The sequence below is a fragment of the Phoenix dactylifera genome, chromosome 17 (assembly GCF_009389715.1).
Source record: "Phoenix dactylifera cultivar Barhee BC4 chromosome 17, palm_55x_up_171113_PBpolish2nd_filt_p, whole genome shotgun sequence".
NCBI classification, from domain to species: Eukaryota; Viridiplantae; Streptophyta; class Magnoliopsida; order Arecales; family Arecaceae; genus Phoenix; species Phoenix dactylifera.
In genome coordinates, this window is record NC_052408.1 from 2,332,448 (window position 1) to 2,345,302 (window position 12,855).

Consider the following 12,855-nt stretch of genomic DNA (forward strand, 5'->3'; position numbering starts at 1 on the left):
ATGACTATACAACGTGTGGACAACAGCACTGATACTATACCTTTACACATGTTCAATTTTATTGATTTTAGTAAAATCCCATCGAGAAAGCATAATTTGTTTGATAGGATGAGAAAATAACTCCCTTATTCCTAGATATCGATAATAGTACAGTTACATGATGCTTCATTTTTTTCCCATGCAGATAATATTTACCATTTTGTAGCAATTGGTCCTCTTGACCAGTTATACATCGGAGAAAAAATTAGTTTATAAAAAAAATTTGAAATAGAAAACTTAAAATGAGCCAATTTAATTTTCATTTTTTTTATACATATCTATCCATTTTTCCTTTTTTTTTCTTTTATCTTGCACCATCAAACTCTGTTTGACTAGCAGAAACGAAAGATTGGCTTTCACTTTCTAGTATAAATTAGCTCAAGAAATTGACGAAACTATTGTTCGTGAAATGAAAGAGAAGGACTGGTAATAGTCATCTTGGTTGGCATGATCGTAACTGATGGAGATATCAGAGTCGTTCGTCCAGATAATCGCACCATCAAAGTCACTCGCTTGCGTTCGCACTAGGGATTGACTTCATTATGGCTAGAAAATGATCTTGAGCCACCAAATTGAATCGGGCCCTGGATTGGATCCAATCTAATCTGCGTCATTTTTATTTTCTGCATTTTTTTTTTATTTGATCGAGTCAATTTGGTCATTTGCTCTTCGTCGAGTCAATTTGGTCATTTGCTCTTAAGTCGTGTAATTGGGTCGAGTGAATTGTGTAATTGCTCTTAAGTCAAATTGGTCAGTCGTTTATTATTAGACAAGTCAATTGGGTTAGCTGTTAAGTTGGGTCGAGTGAATGGATCGATTTTGGTATGTCGTCAATTGATTGACGTGATGGTCTATATAAAGGCCACTCCTCTCATGAATTAGAATATTGAAGAATTGAATAAAATGTAGTCTCCTTTCTCCTTCCTCCTTCCTTTCTCTTTTCTCTCTCCTTTTTTCTTCTTTCTCTTCCTTCTCTCTTTTTCCTGCAGTGGTCCTCTATCAGCTTGGTATCAGAGCAGGCGGGCTTTGCTCCTGCTACTAAAGCTCCGGGATCTAGTTTATGGACGGATCATCTCCGATACTGAGTTCTTTACCGAATTCATTGTACCGCAAACGCCGGAACACGCTGAAGCACGACGTACCGCGCGCGTTGCAAAGAGGAGGGGAAGCCTGATCTCCCTTCTCTCTTCTCTTTCCCTCGGTGTTCACCAAAGAAAGGAGCCCTTCTCACTCGGGTTTTACCAGAAAAAGGAAAAGCCCCCTTCGGCATCCCCTCCTCCTTTTCTCTTCTTCGGCAGATCCTTCCCACCCACCGTTACATCCGCGCCCACCGCCGCCACCAGGCTCCGCCAGCAACACCCGGAGGAGACACGATCGCCGTCAAGCCCTTGACCCGCCCCCGGAGTCCGCCACGACCCACAGAAGCACTCACCACCGCCATCAGCCACCTGAGTCGGATCCGCAGAGGGGACCGCTGCCGGAAGCCGCCGCCGGCCGGAGCTCGTACCGGCCGTCGCCCGTTGCAACAGGCCACAGAGCCCCTCCTGCGGCCAGCGCCGTGAAGATCGGCGCGACCTCCCGCAACCGTCGGGAGGTTGAAGGTGGTCAACCTTAACGGATAAGCTCCAAACCCATTAACCCACAACTCGGTAATCCGGTTCCAAAAAATGATTAGCACGTGACCACTCGTGCCTATTAATAAAAAATAAAAAATAAAATAAAATAGTGCCTGTTCATCTTCTCCCGTCGCCCGCTCCACGCCGCCGTCTCCTCCACCTTCGCCGCCCCCCGCACGCCGTCCACCAGTCGACGCTCCCGCTCCACCGCAGCCACCGCCGCCACCTTCCGCTGCTGCCTCCCCCTCTCTGCGTCCTCTGCTGCGAGGAGCACCGACCACCGGCCTCCTCCGGCCGTGCCACCGCGAACCACCATCCCCGGTCGCCACTTCACCTCCGCTGAGTCCCACCTCCCATCTCCGCCGCTCCCCTTCTCCCCTCCCTTGGCATCAAACCCACCGCCTACCACCACTGCCGCTGAGCCCTCCCCTCGTTTCCTCTTTCCACCCTCAAATCCCCCACCGTCCCCCTTTCCTTCCACCGCCGCCACCGCTTCACCACCTCTCCGCCTCCTTCCCTCGGATATTTCCCCCCCTGTTCACACTCATCTGCCACCCATCACCCCAAACCCCCTTTCACGCTCATCAGACCCATTCCTCATTCCTTTCTCTCCCTGTTCACACTCATCCTTCACCCATCGCCCCTCACGGGTCCATTCTTTTCTTCAGGCCTGATCCACCGTGGGCTTCCTTTCACCAGCCGGCTCATAGGTTCAGGCCCACGAGCCCTGACCCCATCAACCACCTCAGCGCGGCCTCCACTTAGGCCCATTAGCCCCCTGTCCTACATAGGGCTGTTAATGAGCCGAGCTGCTCGGGCTCGGCTCGGGCTCGGCTCGGTAAAAGCCCGGCTCAGGCTTGGCTCGTTAGTCAAACGAGCCCGAGCCCGAGCCCAATATGAGGCTTGTTTACACTCGAGCCCGAGCCCGAGCTCGAGCCCGAGCAGCTCACGAGCCCAAACGAGCTCTAGTCTCCCACTGAAAAATTTTATTTCAGCACTATAATTCATAAAAATTTGACCATATAGAGAAAAATAGCCTATTATCAAGCCCGAGCCCGAGCTCGAGCCCGATTACGAGCCCGAGCTCGAGCTCGTTCTGGAGCTTGTAATTGAAACGAGCTTTACGAGCTCAAGCCCGAGCCTTTGCTTTGCCAAGCGAGCCCGAGCTCGAGCCCAATATAGAGCTCGTTACCGAGCTCGAGCCCGAGCCCGAGCTTCTGTGAAACGAGCCGAGCCGAGCTCTCCCAGGCTCGGGCTCGGCTCGGCTCGTTAACAGCCCTAGTCCTACAGCATCCCCCTCCCTCTTCCAGCCCACAGTCCGTAAGCCTGTTCCCTCCCTTCTTCTTTGATTACAGGCCCACCAAGACCTTGAAAACTGCAATCAGGCCCACCAAGCTGACTAGATCCGAGCCTAACTACGACAATTGAAGAGCCAATCAGCTACATTACATCCCTGATCGTGGCTTCAGCCTCCGAGTAATTATGGTCGTCTACTTCATAACATGTGATAGATTTCTATTTTTTCTGGCTTGTTCATTTAATTATGTTTTAGTTCTCTTGCATGATAGCCAAATTCTTGAAACTTACTTTTGCTGTCAAAATTCAAAACATAGAATCTGTCACTTTCAAACCCGTCCTATCACCCATTAAATCTTTTGTTTATTAAATTAGCACACTTAGTAACGGGACGTTTCACAACGTTCAATGATCAATTTTCTTTAGGATCAGAACAACCGTAATACTTGATTGCAACCTAATTTTTTAAATTAATTAATCTCATACTTTAACTCCGAAATAACTGAAGTAAAATCAGCAACATTTAAATTTTAAGTTACATTTGTAAATGCTGCTGATCTCTACAATCATATTAGGTTGCATAGGTAGATTGTATATCTAGAGTTTCATTGCATGCCAACCTGCAGTGGTAAGGAGTATCAAGTCACTCAACCTAAACTTCCCTAGCTACCATGGACTCCGACGCTTTGAAATTTCTCATGGACCAGTTCGCTGCCATGCGAGCTGAAAATGAAGAATTCAAGGAAGAGGTCCGAGAACTAATGCAAAACATCAGGACCCCTGAACCACCAACCCCCATTGTCGCCCAATCTGAATTCAGTTTGGCCGCACCACCTGTAGTTCATCCCCGTCCCCTTAGGAACTGTCCACCTCTTGATTACCAGCGCGATTTCGACGAGAGAATCATGCGCACGGTAAGAGTAGAGGCCCCTACTATTGCTGGTCAACTTGAACCAAGCGTGTATCTCGATTGGAGAGCGAGCATGGATAACTACTTTGAGTGGTATAAGATGTTCGATGATTGAAAGGTACGATTTACCAAGATGAAGCTTATTGGACAAGCTCACTGGTACTGGCATAACGTTGAACACATGTATGAGAGCCAAAGGCTTCCTCGCATCACTACATGGGAGGATATGAAAGAGAAATTGAATGAAAAGTATCTGCCATTTTCTTATCGACAATGCTTTGTGGATAGGTGATAGAAACTAACTCAAGGAACATTAAGTGTAGCTGATTAAATCGCACGATTTTAGGAGTTTCACATGGATGTGGTGTAGTAGAAGAGAAGACGGTTACTCTCTCTAGATTCGGGCAGGACTTCACGAGAAGATTTAGAAAGAACTTATCCTACAAGAGATTACCACTCTTAGCTAAGCATACCAGTTGGCTCAAGATGTGGATAGATTCTTACGACCACCAGTGGTGAGGTGTATCGACCCTCGATCAATGGCTTTAGGAGCTCGACCTACTTAAAATTATCTACAAAACTAGAGCTGATCAAAATCTGGGCTGGGCCGGGTTCGGGCCGGGCTCTACAGCAGAAATTAGGCCCGATGGCTACACCCAGGCCCAGCCCGGCCCGACTATCGGGCTTAAATTTTTGTCCAGACCTGATCCGACTTTATAAATTTGGTCCCAAGCCTAATCCGACAGGCCCGATTTTTCTTTGTTTGGAATCTAAGAATGGGCCACAATGGCCGAATAGGTTAATGGGTTCTCTAAAACTTTATTTTGTTTCTCCAATAGTTAATTGGGTTCAACACATGACTTGTGGTGCCAACTTTTTGAGACAAACATCTTGATTAATGCTAAGGATATAACTAGCTTTTTTTCGGGCCGGGCCATTTTTAAAAGTTCCAAGGCCCGGCCTGTTTTTTGGTCGGGCCGCTTTTCCTGCCCAGGCCTGACCCGTGGGCCTTTTTTTCTAACGCCCAAGCCCGAAAAATTTCGGGCCGGGCTGGACGGGCCAGAAGGCCCGTGATCAGCTCTACCCACAACCCAGACCGCTTCCCAATCCTCCTAATCAGACCGGCCCTATTCAAGCACCAGCTAGGGCATCCCCGATGCCTGCCCGAATCCGTCAAATGATAAAGAAAAAGGATTATTGGGTCCCAACCCTCCTTCTCGAAGCCAAATCCAATGTTTTCGGTGCAAAAGTTTGGCCACATAGCATCCCAATGTAATGCCAATATCTATATGATTACTGAACTAAAAGTTAAGATTCAAGAGACTGGCTATGTCGAAGAAGTCTATGAGCCAAACATCGAAGATTATGTTAACGACTTTGGAAATGAACAGGTTGGATTAGAATTTGTCCAGACTGAATCACAAAAAGAGCTTACTGATCCAAGTAACCAAAACCCTAGGCTTCATATGGTTAGGTATACCCACGCCCAAACAAGGACCGAACAAGATTGGCATAGGACCTCCCTATTCTACACTCTCGTTAAGATCAATGGAAAAACTTGTACAATTCTTTTTGATAGCGGGAGTTGTATCAATGCCATTGCTTTAGGAGTTGTCTCCCGCCTCGGCCTGAAATCTATTCCTCATCTCCACCCGTATAAAGTATTATGGGTAGATAACACATCCATCTCTGTATTGGAAAGATGCCTCGTCCCAATTCAATTCTTCCCATATAATGATGAAATTTGGTTTGAATGCATTTCGATGGAAGTAGGTCAAGTCATCTTAGGAAGACCTTGGCTATACGATTTGGATGTTACACTTCATGGACGTTCGAACTCATAAAGTTTTATGTTTCGGGATTGAAAAATTAGACTGAACCCAATGCCTCCTAGAGAGTCCGTCCCTCAAAAGAAGAGTGCTGACCTGCATAAAAACAAACCACTTCACATCATTACTTTGAAAGAGATAGTGAAAGATATCGAGAGCCGATCACCCGTGTTAGCACTTGTGGCTCGAGTTATCAACGTGGAGTCCAGCTTCGAACACTTCGCTGTCGTAGACCTGATCCCCATGTTTCATCAGCATAGAGTATTTGAGTCTGCACAGTCATTTGCATTGCATCTAAAGATCAGCAAACGCATTCACTCTAATAACTTAAAATATAAATCTCTTGCTAATTTGCACAAATGTTATCAAGAGCTAAATGTAAGAGATTATATCATGGTAAGAATTAGGCCTGAGTGAATTTCTTCCGGAACGTTCAAAAAACTGTAAGTGGGTCTGTTCAAAGTCCAAAAGAAAATTAGTTCAAATGCGTATGTTGTGGATCTTTTTGATGACTACGGGATTAGTACAATATTTAATATTAAAAACTTAGTTTCCTACAAAAAGACAGCATTTATTCCTTTTGACCTCTTTATTGACACACCTGCCCTTGTTGATCACTCTGATCCATTACCTGCTGTTGAGCCGCTACCTCCAAAATTTCATGCACGTAGAGAACAAATAGAATATATTTTAGAGGAGTAGGTTATGTCAACCAGGAACGATGGATACCAATATTACATCGTTTGGTGGAAAGGCATCAGAGCCAAATTTGTTTTACCTGGGAGGAGTTGATGGAGATATCAGAGTCGTTCGTCCAAACGATCGCGCCATCAGAGCCACTCGCTCGCGTTCGCACCAGGGATTGACTTCATTGTGGCTGGAAGATGATTTTGAGCTACCAGATTGAGTTGGACCTTGGATTGGGTCCAATCTAGTATGTGTCATTTTTATTTTCTGCATTTTGCTTTTATTTGATCGAATCAATTTGGTCATTTGCTCTTAGTCAAGCTAATTTGGTCAGTCGTTTGTTATTAGACAAGTCAATTGGGTTAGCTGTTAAGTCATATAATTGGATCGAGTGAATGGATCGATTTTGGTATGTCGTCAATTGATTGACCTGATGTAAGATTTATATAAAAGCCACCCCTCTCATGAATTAAGGCATTGAAGAATTGAATAAAATCTGGCTTCCTTTCTCCTTCTTCCTCCTCTTCTCTTCTTCTCTTTTCTCCTCCTCTTTTCTTCTTCCTTTTCCTTTTCTCTTCTTCCTACAATGGTCCTCCATCAGCAACAACGTATAAAGGTGGCTTTCTTCATATTTTTTTTAAGAAAAAATGGTGTTAGATTTCTTAATAAGATTTTTTTGTAGTTTTCTTTATATTCAGAAAAAAAACCTGCTTATCCACCACCTCTACATCAAAATATTATGTGAATTCATGGATTAAAAAAATTATTGACTTTAGAAAGAGGTTATTGTGAAATACTTTTGTCTGCTATGCAATTTATATAAAAATTATGCATTTTGTTACCTAAATATGCACATCAATTGATGCGCAGATTAGAAATGCAGATTGGTCCGATTACATTCACGGCACAGGAGGAAGAGGTCGCTTTTGATCCTCATAAACAAGCGACAGCTAATAGAAATGAAATCAAAGATTTATTGGAATTAGATTCGAATAAATTTCAAGTACGATATGAAACAACAAAAAAGTACTATGAATGCTACATCATTTAGACTATAAAATATTTACCATAGGTTAATATGAATCTTTTTAGGATATAACTCAAGTATTATATTTTTGGGAGAACATAAAAAAATATTTTTTAGTGGGTTAAATTTATCTATAAAGTTGTTTTAAAGACGATCAATAGTTCCTACAGTTGGTGATATAAAACGTGCTATAACCGTAAAGCTACTATAAAAATTTATGGGTTTAGTTTCTGGTGTAACCAGCATGTCAGAAATGATCAGTCTCTTGTACAATGATGAAACTATGTTGCTTTTGCCTTTTTCTTTTTAAAAAAAAATATTTCATAATTCAACACTAAAATAATATTTTTTATTGACCTCTGTAAGTGTACAAGTTAAATGCAATCATTGAGGATAAAACAGGTATTTCAAATTTTGTAATATTTGGCAAATTGGCTTAACAATTAATCGGTGTACCGGCAGTAACCTTGCTGTTAATACAGATCTGATAGATTCATTCTCCTCCCGTTATTGAGAAGATATTCGATCTCACTTACATATTTTATATTACATATGATTTGTAAAATTTTGATACTGATGTGATTAATTTTAAAGTGACAAAAATTTTCCAAGAAGAAAAATTACAAGCACCTAATCCATGTCTGACTGGCCCTTCTTTCTCTCAGCTTTCGGAGGAAGCTATTGTTTCCCTTCAAAGGAAAGAATATGTATGACATAACTTAGCATACATATAGATGCTATATCATAAACATGCATTCTTCTATGTTCCAAAATAGTTTCTTCTTTTTTTCTTTCCGAACCGTCCGACAAAATATAGAGAAATGATGAATGACTATTGAAGAATGTATAATGTTCATATAAAACTTGAGGTCCAACTAGAATTATCAAAGAAGAATTATGAAACACTGCGACGTACTGCTGTATTGGGCCTTACCAAACTACAATATAGCATGTGTTCGTTCTTAGTATTTTTTAAATTTCAATTTTTTTATTAATATGTTATTTAAAATCTTATTGATATATTGCAACATATTTATGGCTATGTGGCGCAGGCTGAATGTGGAAAGGATCACGAACATTAAACGATGGCATTTCACTCTACTTTTTTTTTTTCTTTTCTCTCTGATGACAACTAAGACTCTAATGAAAGGAATGAGAACTCATGGAGATTAGAAACAAAGGATTAAAACTAACTAAGGTGGATGCAATGGATGTTAGTGGCAAGGGGAAACAAAGCTGAATTGGTGATGCAGCTGGATTGTTTGGATTTCAGGATGAAAACTAAAGTCTAAAAATTATGTAGATGGTATAGATGAATGGAATAGGATCTGATGTTGATGAAAACTACAGAGAACAAGGTAATTAAAGTAAAAATAAAAAGGATAACTATTGGATTAATGGAAGAGTCTCACGTCCAAAAGATCCAACCAATTAAGAGGAAGGAGTCTCACCTTCTTCTCCAATTTTACTTGGAGTCTCACCAAGCACATAGAGAATTCTCTCCCCACTGATTCTCTCCCTACCGAAGAACACTTAAATACTCATAGATTTCTCAAAAAAATTGTCCTTTATTGATTCATCATACCTCTCCTTTTGTAGAAAAAGGTTGGCAAAAGATAAAATCTAGCAAACAGAATTTTAGGGACTCCTAACCTAATTAGGTCTTTGACTAAGTCTTCAAATCTCCTAAAGAGCAATGCGGCACCTCTCTTGGATGGTCTCTTGGTAGCGGATTGATCCCAAAACATGAGGAACCCAACGTATGCAAAGACCAAGTCCAAGAGAAGGATCTTTCATGCCATGTGGACCAAGTCAAAGTTGGTTATTTGGCTTAATCCAACGTGACATGTGGCGACCCCTAATTAATCAAGACTAAATCAAGGACCCATTCAACGCTTTGACTCAATCTAATTGGGGCATTGGGATCCTAACTCAATGTGAATTTAATCACTTATTATATGGACTCAATCTCGTACACAAATAGACTCAATATAAACTAAGACTTAGCTAATTTCTTCATGCCCAAATGGTTGTGAATCATGGTTCCACGCCTCCATGGGGTTAAGGGGAATGCTCCTGCATCAATTCCCCTCTTATGGAAAAAGACTTGACTCTGTCGAGTTTCGCGATTGGTAGAGCTCGTAAAGATCTGAGTTCAGCTATTGGACTTTCTCTGTCTTCAACCACGAGCAATCTGAAATTGGTCGGCCTTTCCACTTGACTAAAATTTTTTGATATCCTCCTAGTCGTGTAGACACGATTTGATCATTCAAAATATCTTCAATGATGTCCTTTGGGGCTGGTCATCGTGGAAGGGCTGGCGGCACTAGAGGAGGGTCTTCTGCTTCAACGTGATGTCATTCATAGGCTGTAGGTCTTCAACGTTGAAGATCAGGGTGACCTGCAAATCATCTGGTAATTCAAACACGTAAGCATTAGATCCTAGCCATTTTAATATCTTGAAGGGACCAGCTCGACGAGGTTGAAGCTTTTGAAAATTCCTGTGGAGGAAACATTCAGCACTCAACCGAATTAGCACAAGGTCTCCTTCTTTGAACTCAAGGGGACGTCATTTTAGATCCGCTTGTTGTTTGTATATGTCTGTGTTGGTGGCTAAACGATGTCGTACTTCAGAATGAATATTCTGTATATGTCTTGCAAAATCGTCACCACTTTCACTAGTCTTTGCGTTGACAGGTAGGGGACGTAGATCAATAGGCTGTCTTGGTTTCAATCCGAGCACAATCTCAAAAAGTGATAACTCTATAGTCCGATAGACGCTACTGTTGTAGGCAAACTCAGTATGTGATAGAATTAAATTTCATGACTTGATATGATCTCAGACTAAACATCGAAGAAGATTTCCAAGACTGTGATTTACTACCTCAGTCTGCCCATTGGTTTGAGGGTAATAGGCGCTAGAAAATGAAAGTCGCGTACCAAGCTTCGCCCAAAGTGTCTTCCAAAAATAGCTAATGAACTTGACATCCCGATCTGGTACAATGGTCTTCGGTAGCCGACGCAAGCACATTACTTACTTCAAAAATAAACCAGCAACTCAGGTTGCATCATATGTCTTCGCACATGGCACAAAGTAGGCCTAATCTTGGAAAACCTATCAACAATCACATAAATCGAATCGTGGCCCTGAACTATCTTTGGCAAACCCAAAATGAAATTCATACTGAGATCTTTCCATGGTGAATTCGGCAAGCGCAAAGGAGAATAGAGTCCAGCATTAGTCTTTGATCCCTTGGCAAGTTGGCAAGTGCGACACTATTTAATGACTCGATTTACATCCTTCCGCAATGCTGGCAAATAGAATTAATCCTCTATCATGCTGATAGTCTTATCACGGCCAAAATGTCCAGCAAGGCCTCCACCATAAACACCTCTAATGATGTGATCTCGAAGTGATAACTCCGGGACACAAAGACGAGTGCCACGAAAGAGGAAACCATCATGGATTGAAAATTTTTGATGCTGTCGCCGGTCTCCTGCTGAAACCTCCGCAAATATGGACTGAAATTGGGCATCAGTAGGGTATAAAATTTTCAGATCATCAAATCCTATTACCTCAGCTTTCAATAGAGTTAGGATATGTGACTTTTGACTGAGAGCATCAGCGACATGGTTCTCTGCATCCGGCCTATGTTTCAGCACGAACGTAAACTGCTGCAACACCTTGATCCATCTGGCATGTCGTGCAGTCAACTTCTTTTGGGAGTTGATGTGCTTCAGAGAATTGTGGTCAGTGTACATGACGAGTTGAAGGGTCTGGACCACAGCATAGAACTCGATGTCGTATGTGGAGTATCGAAGCTTGGCGTCATCGAGCTTCTTGCTGTAGAAGGCGATGGGATGACCTTCTTAGCTTAGAACTCCACCAATTCTGATGTGGGATGCGTCCCAAGCAACCTCAAATACTTGATCAAAATCTGGAAGTCGAAGAATTGAGGCTTGTGCTAGGAGTACCTTGATGTCTTTAAATGCTTTGGTGGCCGCCGAAGTCCAATGAAAGGAACAGCCCGCATACAATTTGTGATTGGGGCCATTATGCTGCTGAAGTTCCTTATGAAACTTCGGTAGAAGGATGCTAGACCATGGAAGCTCCTCACCTCATGAATGTTGTGGAGTATAGGCCACTCTTGAAGACTTTAAACTTTTCTGGATCAGCAGAGACTCCATTAGCTGAAATTATGAAACCAAGGAAGGAAACTTGTGGCTCGGCAAAGAAGCACTTCTTCAAGTTGATATAAAGCTTTTCTGATCTGAGGGTGTGAAGCACGTGGTGAAGATGTTGCTGATGTTCTACACGGCTGTGACTGAAAATCAATATGTCATCAAAATAAACAACTACAAAGCGCCCAATGTACGGTTTCAGCACTTGATTCATGACTCGCATGAAGGTGTTTGGCGCATTAGAGAGACGAAAGGGCATAACCATCCATTCGAAGAGTCCATCCTTGGTCTTGAACGTTGTTTTCCACTCATCCCCAAGTCTGATTTTGATCTGGTGGTAGCCACTTCGAAGGTCCAACTTCAAGAAGATGATGGCTTTATGCAACAAATCCAGCATGTCGTCAAGCTGCGGGATCAAAAAATGGTACTTCACTGTAATCTTGTTGATTGTCCTGCTGTCCATGCACATCCTCCAAGAACCATCCTTCTTAGAAGTAAGTAGAGCCGGAATGGCACATGGGCTGAGGCTCTCTCGGATGAATCCCATGTCTAGCAACACCTGCACTTGGCGCTAGAGTTCATCATGCTCTCTTGGATTTAGCCGGTATGCAGGGAGATTTGGCAAGCTTGATCCGGGCACCAAGTCGATGGCGTGCTGGATATCCCTCATTGGAGGAAGCTCCTTGGGGAGTTCCTTAGGGGTCACATTAGAAAACTCATCTAGAATGGTTTTGAAATCAGCATGCACAACTTCTAAAAATTTGGACTCAACATTTCTAGACACTAATGCATACATGACACCCGATTCTTGGCTACAAGCTTCAAACTTCCTCATGGTTAAAACCCTTTGGATTATCAGATTTTCAGAGGTGAAATCATCAATCCTCAAAGGTTTTAATACAATTTTCTTATGGCCAACAAATAATGAATAACAATTGGTCCGTCCATCATACATAACACTACGATCATGCAGCCATGGCCTTCTAAGAAGAAGATGGCACGCCTTCATTGGAAGAACGTCGCACCATACTTCGTCTCGAAAGTCTTTTCCAAGAGAGAAGCTGATCATACATCTATATTTTACTAGAATAGAGGAATCTTCAATCCAACTTATCCGGTATGGTTTCGATGCAGTACCGATTTCACTTTCAGCTTCTTCAGCACATCGTTGGAGACTATGTTCATGCAATTTCCACTATCAATGATTAGATTGAGGGACTTGTTGGCATGCTCCACGCAAGTGTGGAAGATGTTGGTGCCCCTCCAATC

At 42.6% G+C, this 12,855-nt stretch overlaps 1 protein-coding gene across 1 annotated transcript; it reads right to left on the minus strand.

Annotated features, from left to right (window-relative positions):
* Nucleotides 1-10,728: 10,728 nt before the first annotated feature.
* On the minus strand, nucleotides 10,729-12,133 carry LOC120104333. The gene is made up of 2 exons (XM_039115255.1): nucleotides 11,523-12,133; nucleotides 10,729-11,248 (listed from the first exon to the last, which is right to left on the minus strand). Exons 1-2 carry the CDS (start codon nucleotides 12,131-12,133, stop codon nucleotides 10,729-10,731), a joined length of 1,131 nt encoding a protein of 376 aa, XP_038971183.1.
* Nucleotides 12,134-12,855: the final 722 nt, after the last annotated feature.